The following is an 8,241-nucleotide window of genomic DNA, read 5'->3' as shown; positions in this document are numbered from 1 at the left end:
GAGAGAGAGAGAAAGAGAGAGAGAGAGAGAGAGAGAGAGAGAGAGAGAGAGAGAGAGAGAGAGAGACTTTGGCAACTTTGTCTCTTTCTTCCCTGAGATAGTTCCAGTCAAGGAGAAGGTACCACTATCTCCATGGGAACCTGCCCTGAAATTTGGGTGGTCCCACTCCCTGGCTCCAGGAGAGAAGATTTGAATCTAAATTCCATCATTTATTGCCTGTTTGACTTTGAGCAAATCCTTCCTCATCTTTTCCTCCAGCATCAGTTTCCTCTTTAGCAACATGGGGGAGTTTAACTAAGTGATTTTAAAAATCCTTTCCTGATTAATGTCTTTTAATCTTAGCATAAGATCCCTGATCTAGGGTGGGAAGGACTCCCAGAGGCCATTTAGTCCAACCCCCTCATTTTACAGAGGAGGAAACTGATACCTAGGGAGATTAAATGACTTGCCTTTGGTCACACAATTAGTAGCAATGCAGAGCATCTACACTCATTCCCTTTCCCTCTCTCTGGGGTTCTTCACAGGTTCACAGAAATGGTGGCCAGACCTGACACCCGCCAGATTTTTATCCAGTCAGCTATCAACTTCCTGCGTCAACATGGTTTTGATGGCTTTGACCTTGACTGGGAGTACCCAGGCAGCCGAGATAGTCCTGCTATAGACAAAGAACGATTCACAGCTCTGTTAGAGGTACAAAGCGGGGGGTGGGGGTGGGGGTGGAGCAGAATGGCAAGGGACATCAGACCTTCCAGCTTCTGTGGAAAAATGGGAAAGAGGTGGTGCTGCTTTGATACAGGTGTCTTGGAGGACTCCCAAGTGGATCAGAAAATGGCACCATGCCAATGGCCTCACTAAAGCCCAGGCTCTAAGCTGCCCTGTCAATGCCAAACTTTACCATGTTTCCCATTTGTAGGTCGAATCCTACTTTCAGGCACTTGACTATTAAAAAAAGAAAAGCAGAGGCAACTCAGTGGTTCAGTGGGTAGAGAACCAGCCCTGCAAATGGGAGGCTCTGGCCTTAGACACTTCCTCGCTGTGTGACCTTGGGCAAATCACTGAATTTCCATTGCTTGGCCTTTGCTGCTCTTCTGCCTTAGAACCAGTATTGGCTCTAAGACAGAAGGTAGGGATTAAAAAATATCTTTACCTTCTCTCTTAGAATCCATACTGAGAATAGGTTCCAAGGCAGAAGAGCAGTAAGAGCTAGGCAACAGGGGCTGAGTGACTTGACTAGGGTTACACAGCTAGGAAGTAACTGAGGTCAGATTTGAACCCAGGACCTCCTTCTCTACATCTGGCTCGCTACCCACTGATCAACCTAGCTGCCCCTAGAAGGTAAGGGTTTGAGAGGAAGGAAGGAAGGAAGGAAGGGAGGGAGGGAGGGAGGGAGGGAGGGAGGAAAGGAGAGGAAGAGAGAGAGAGAGAGGAAGGAAAGAAGGAAGGAAAGGAGAGAGTAAAAGAAAAGAAGGAAGGAAGGAATGGAGGGAGGGAAAGCAAGAGAGAGAGAGGGAGGGAGGAAGGAAAAAAGGAAAGAAGGAAGGAAGGAAGGAAGGAAGGAAGGAAGGAAGGAAGGAAGGAAGGAAGGAAAAAAAAGGTGTGATGAATATAGCCAGGAAACTCTGGGTTCAAGTTCAACTGCTGTTTCTTTCTCTTTTTTTTTAACCCTAATTTCTGTCATAGTATCAACTCTAAGAAAGAAGGGCAAGGGCTAGGCAAACAGGCTTAAGTGACTTGGCCATAGTCACACAGCTATGAAGTGTCAAGTTCTGCTTCTGACACAATATATATATTAAGCATCTACTATGTGCCAGATAATGGTTAAATACAGTACCTGTTATTGAAGAACTTACATCGGAATGGGCAAGACAACATGGAAATGCTATGAACATTCAAGTTACATACAGGACAAATTGGAAATAATCAACAGAGAGAAGGCATTAGAGTTAAGGAGGTTGGGAAAGACATCTTATAAAAGGTAGGATTTTATCTGGGACTTGAAGGAAGCCAGGGAATCCAGGAAGTGGAGATGAGAAGGAAGAGTAGCAGGAGTGGGAAACAGCCAGGGAAAATACTCAGGCAGGAGATGGAGCCTATTTTATTCAAGGAACAGCAAGGAGACCAGCGTTGTGGGGTGGTGGGGTGGAACCAGGTATAAGAATATTGGAAATATAGGAAGAGAACAAGTTATAAAAAGCTTTGAATGCCAAACAGCATTTTATATTAGAAACTAGAGGCGATAGGACCATCATTTAACTTCTAAGTGCCAGCAGCAACTCTAGAAGGCTATAATTTGCATATCAGATGTTGTTCTTCATGGGTAGAAAGCTGTTTCTTTGATTGTGTTCCCAGCAGCAATGAAATCACAAGTTCAATGGGGGGGAAAATCAAAGTATGAATCTTCCTCTTTGGAAAGGGAGAAAAATGGCTAACAGGTTCCTGTTCCTTACCAGACCTCCATTTCCCCCAAGAAGGGAGGGAAGGTGAACATTATTAGAAGTCTGGTGGATATTGATATGGTGTAACCCCACATTTCCTCCCTAGCATCTGCATGACGCCTTCCTCCAGGAAAGTCAGAAGTCAGGGAAGAATCGACTCCTTCTGAGTGCAGCAGTTCCTGCTGGTCGATACCAGGTGGATCGTGGCTATGAGGTCCAGAAAATCTCCCAGTGAGTCTAGGACCCATTGGGTGGAGATGAATCCTTAGCATATACTCCATTCCACGGAGAATAGAAGCCTAGAACCAGGACTGTCCCATGGAGGGAGAGGGGAAGCACAACCATACTCATCAGCTTTTGTGAACCTTAGAGGTTATTTTATCTCCTTCCCCCCAGAAAAGATAGCCCCCTCCTCAGCTCATCAAACACTCTCTTGGCTATTCCACTAGAGGTTTATAGCCATGGCAGCCATCCCTGATACCCATTAGACCTTTGCTCTCTTAGTTGTCTTTGCCTGGTGGAAAGGCTTGAATCTTTGACCTCCCTCCTTCCATGACCCCTGCAGGTTTCTAGATTTCATCAACCTCATGACCTATGACTTTCATGGCACTTGGGAAAGGACTACTGGTCACAACAGCCCCTTGTACAAGAGGCAGGCTGAGAAAGGAGGAGCAGCTGAAGCCAATATTGTAAGTGACTGGCGCCTGAGGCAAAGCCTCTGTGTCCCCTGGGATCAGTGAAGGAGACCAAAGTCAGCCCAGCAGTTACTAAGTAGAGTAGCTAGGGTTAGGGCTTCTGGTAATTAGGCCTTCAGGGGGGTTTGTGGCATCTTTTGTGACGCCATTCAGAGGCATAGAGGGGGACTTTCAGTCCTCTCACCATTTAGGCAGAGTGAAAACTAAATCATACCACAGATGCCTAAATGATCCTAAATGATAAGTTAATTTTAGAAGCCATTATTTCTCTGTCTTTAAAAAGGTACATGAAAATGACTTGTTTTTACTTATTTGTGATCTCACTTGATTTTTTTTCTCCTTTCTGGGTTAGTAGTCCTTGACATGAAAAAACCAGTCCCTTCTCTAATATATTGCCAATTCCTTTAAGACTTTCCTTCATTACTCTGGCCCTTTCTGGAGCCCCATGAGGAATTCTGGGGAGATGCTCTGAGGGAGGTCTGGTAGTCTCTACTCACCTGAAGCATTGTCCCTGCCCTTCCAGAGTGATGGAGAGAGAAGAAACATTCCCTTGACATCAGCCACAAGTCCCAGCAAATAAAATGAAATCCTCCCCACTACACTGGTACTAAGGTACTTAGTGTAATAGAGTACCTGCTTCCAATAGCATTAGCTTAAAAAAGCTTCCTAAAGGAGGTAAGCTTTGAGCTAAGTTTACATGGAGGAGAGGACCTTAGCTAGACAGGACAAGAGCATCTTCGGCAAAGAGTTTACATGTTAAAGATGCCAGGAAGCAATGAAGCAATGGAGGAAGGGAGGGTTCCAGCTGGAGTGACCATAAGATTTAGGTCATTTCTTATTTAACAGATGAAAAAATGGAGGTGGTGAGTTGAAGTGACCTCTCCAAGTTCATGCTGGCAGGAAATAATAGAATAAGCATCATGGATTGAGAATCAGAAGAGACTGTAGAAGTCAGTGAGTCCAACTCCCTCATCTGACAGAAGAGAAATCTTAGAGAGTTAAATGACCAATACAAGGTCATGCAATTAGTATGTGAGGGAGAATTTGAACCCAAGTCATGCTGATTTGAAGGTCATGATTCTACTTACTATACCATCATACCTCCATGAATTTCAAATCCTTCCTCAGACTCCCAATCCAGAATTCTTTCCACTATACTGCACTGGTTTCAAAGAAAGAGCTCAAACAGATAAGGGCATTTAATAGAGATTAAGATGGGCCAATGGGAAAGGGACCTTAAAGCACTGTCTAAAAAACTGCTTTATTAGCACTGATACCATAAATAAAATCTCAGCCTCATGGGAATCCAAGAAAGCTTGATTTAAGGGGCTCCTTTCTTCTCCTCTTTCCACGTTCTAACTCTATCTATTTTTTTTCTCCTAGGATTTTGCCGTGAACTATTGGCTGGAGAAGGGGGCCCCGGCAAACAAATTGATTTTGGGCATGCCCACCTATGGTCGGAGTTTTACTCTTTCCTCTCCTTCTGACACAGGGGTAGGAGCCCCAGCTTCTGGGGCTGGGACTCCTGGCCCCTTCACAAAAGAGGGAGGTCTGTTGGCTTTCTACGAGGTATGTTTAGCAGCTCTCTAAAGGTGAGAGGTAGGGTTGGGTTGAGAACCAGCACAAGTAGGAATGGAGCCTTGAGATATGGAGACTCTTCTTCACCCCAAGATGCTGAGGGTGCCAGCATATTGAACCCTTGGCAAATGGTACCCATTCTTGTCTTTATACCATATTACTTTATTCTGAGTTTCAAACCTGTTTCCAGTTAAAGCCAGAAAAGGTTTTTAGTTCCATTCAGAGTTCTGGATTGTCCCAGTTCCATTCCATTCAGAATCTTCTGTGCAACTCGAGAATTCTCCTAGGCTCTTCAGGATGATCCAAACTGGGAATTTTCCATTCTACCACTTATACCTGGAATTAGCTTGATGCCTGGAGGAGGGAGTGAGAAAAAGAATTCCAACTTCATGTTCTCTTAACTACCTATCCCCATCCATGCCTGTCACCTATTCCTCCAGGTGTGCACCTTGAAGGATGCTACTTTCCACATGATAGAAGAGCAAAAGGTGCCTTATGCCTTCCAAGGCAACCAGTGGGTTGGCTTTGATAATGAGGAGAGCTTCAAAACCAAGGTGAGTATCCTATAGGATTTTCTACAAATAAATGCCAATCATCAAGTGATTTAGAAATATTACTGATATACCACTAATTATAACTCTGCTTATTCTTATATTTAATCATTTGAAAAAATCCTGTAATTTCACATAGTCTTTAAACCAAGAGTCTCAGGGCATTCTAGAGAGCATAGTTATGATTTACGAACTTTCTCAAACTGCCTATTCTAAAGGAAGCAGCTGCTAGGAGCTGGGGTTGAGTAAAGGGTTTTAAGCTTTCTATATTTATCCTTTGGGACAACCATAAACCACTGTAGGTTAATCTTGTCCCATAATAATAGCTATACGAAACTGATCTCCTGTAAAATATATTTATAGCAGCAGTGAGGGAAGTGTTATAGTTTCTTCTACAAAATGAGTTGGTTGGAATAAATTGTCTATGAGGTTCCTTTGTCTTGGGTTCGAAGGACCAATTTTGGAGACTGGAGAGGTCACTGGTCTCTCCTTGTCATTTCCCACCATTTATCAGCAAATGCTCTCAAAGTGGATGATCATGTGGGAGCCTTACCACCAAGCAATAAGAGTGAAAGCACAGCCCAATTAGTCACTTATATATCCAAGTGAAAGTTATTAAAGACTAAAAGAGGTAGTTTGGGCTCCAGGAAGACAATGTAGAGACCTGGGATGTGACTGCTTCCAGTGTCACTTGTGGCCATCTGAGGACTATTCCTATAGATCAGCTTCACCCATCTATGGAGGGCCAGTAGCTGGGAATCTTCTTTCAGCCTGGTGATTCAGCAGCTTATCAGTAAATGTTCTCTTCTGACCTACTTCCCCTGCCACCCCTACCCCCACCCCCCAAGATTTAGGGAGTGCTGATTGTTTAAGGTAAAGGCAGCTGAGCTCATGAATAGTTTTTCTGAACTCATGATTAGTCTTCCTGGAAACTTTTCCTTGGCCCACATTCAACACCTTCAGTAGCCTTAGTCACAAACAATTTTTATCTGTATGGGAGGCTTGCACTGGGCAGTTTTTCCCCAATTATCTAAAGATGACCTAAGGGACTGAGTGGGAGGAAGTGGGACAGAGCTTGCACAGTCAGGCTTTTCACAAAAGTTAGGAAGGAGAAAAAAGTCGTTCTGATGTTCTTAAAAGAAAACTATGACCACAACATAATACACCTATAATACACACGCTGCTTCTACTTAGGAAGAGAATTTCCCCAAATAGTGGATTCCTGGCAGTTTTAGTATACAGTAAGTAAAGAATTAGATCCAAGTCCCCACGTGGACTTCTACTATCATGTAGACTTATTTCCACAACAAAAAATTAATCATCAGTAGCATCTCAAACTGAGTCACTCAACGCACTCATCAAGAAAAGCTATACAGACTCTTCCAATCCAAACATTCTATGAATCTGTAGAGCTTAGAAACTCAAGTTCTGCAGTTATCAAATAGTATCACAGAATCTAGGAGGTCAGAGTTGAAAGAAACCTTGGAGACATCTACTTAGACTAGTTAGACCGTCTAGACTTCTTAACTGGAGGTCCATGAATTTGTTTATCAAATATTTTGATGGCTGAATTTCTCTTTGTAATCCTCTATTTTTGTTTTGTATTCTGAGAAGGGGTCTGTGAGTTTCACCAGACTGTCAGAGGTCTCCATAACACCAACAATGTTTGGGATTCTTGATCTAGTTCAATCTTCTCGTTTTAGAGGGAAAGAAACTGAAATGATAAGAGGTTAAGTTTTTTGGACCACCCAGCTAATAAAGGTGGTTACTCTTACAAATTGGCTAGCTCTGAAAGAAAAGCTGATTTCCATATGTGAAATGGTGGCTTTGGTTGGTTCCACTGAAGCCTTTGAGCCTCTTATCCTCTGGCCCCATGGGGCCTCTGACATGCCTGTCCATAATCTTTCCCTCCTTTCCTCATTCTAGGTTGGATATCTGAAGCAGAAGGGACTGGGTGGGGCCATGGTCTGGGCCATTGACATGGATGATTTCCGAGGTACCTTCTGCAACCGGGGTCCGTACCCTCTCATCCAGACACTGAAGAGGGAGTTGGGTGAGTAAAGGTCCTAGGACACGAGGCCTCCTGAACTCTGTCTCCTCTGTCTCCATGTCTGAAGACTTGATTATTCTCCAACCCTCATCCATTCTAACTAGCCCTGATTGGGAAAATTATCAATTTTTCTTTTACAAAAGCTCCATTTGCCTTTCTCCTCTCTGCCTCCTTTGTCCTATTTCATCTTACTTTATCTTTTGTGGGAACCTGTTCTGACAGCCTACTGGTTTCACCCCAGAAGGTCTTGAAGGTTGTTGTAGACACAGCTAAGAGGCTACTAGATGGATGGCACATATGGGTCTATAGTCAGTTAAATGAGTTAAAATCCAGCTTCAGACATTTACTAGCTACATAACCCTGGCAAGTCACCACCCTTTTGCCTCAGTTCCCCCAACTGTAAAATGGGACTAATAATAGCACCTACCCTTGTGGGGTTGTTATGAGGATCAAATGGAATAATTTTTGTAAAATGCTCAGCACAATGCCTGGCACATAATCGGTTCTCCAGAAACATTTATTCCTTTCTCCTAAAGATTCTGTTGTGTTATAAAATATTAAGATTTAATCTTGTAACACTCTTTGGTCTGGTGTTCTTCATACTCCTTGACTCTAGGATCAAATACCATTCAATCAACACATATTTTTTTTCACCTTTGTGCTATCTCTTGAATACACCCATTTCTCTTCTTTGACACAGGCACCCCTTTAGTACTGGCCCTCATCAGCTCACACCTGGTTTACTGAGATTGTTGCCTGTGGTCTGCCTGCTTTATGTCTCTCTCCCTCCTCCAATCTGTTCTCAATCCAATTCTCCATTCGGCCACCAGTGATTTTCCTTTCCTTTCCTTTCCTTTCCTTTCCTTTCCTTTCCTTTCCTTTCCTTTCCTTTCCTTTCCTTTCCTTTCCTTTCCTTTCCTTTCCTTTCCTTT

General features: G+C 43.4%; 1 protein-coding gene across 1 annotated transcript; it reads left to right on the top strand.

Moving 5' to 3' along the window:
- Nucleotides 1-524: 524 nt before the first annotated feature.
- On the top strand, nt 525-7,312 carry LOC123253932 (chitotriosidase-1-like; the record flags this gene model as incomplete). The annotated part of the gene is made up of 6 exons (XM_044683022.1): nt 525-690; nt 2,542-2,666; nt 3,001-3,124; nt 4,514-4,699; nt 5,149-5,262; nt 7,186-7,312. Coding segments are annotated over 6 exons (842 nt in total), but the record flags the coding sequence as incomplete, so codon positions are not given.
- Nucleotides 7,313-8,241: the final 929 nt, after the last annotated feature.

This window comes from Gracilinanus agilis, unplaced genomic scaffold (assembly GCF_016433145.1).
Source record: "Gracilinanus agilis isolate LMUSP501 unplaced genomic scaffold, AgileGrace unplaced_scaffold10710, whole genome shotgun sequence".
In the NCBI taxonomy this organism is placed as follows: Eukaryota; Metazoa; Chordata; class Mammalia; order Didelphimorphia; family Didelphidae; genus Gracilinanus; species Gracilinanus agilis.
The sequence above is the reverse complement of the archived record's forward strand: the minus strand, read 5'-3'. Positions and strand labels throughout refer to the sequence as shown.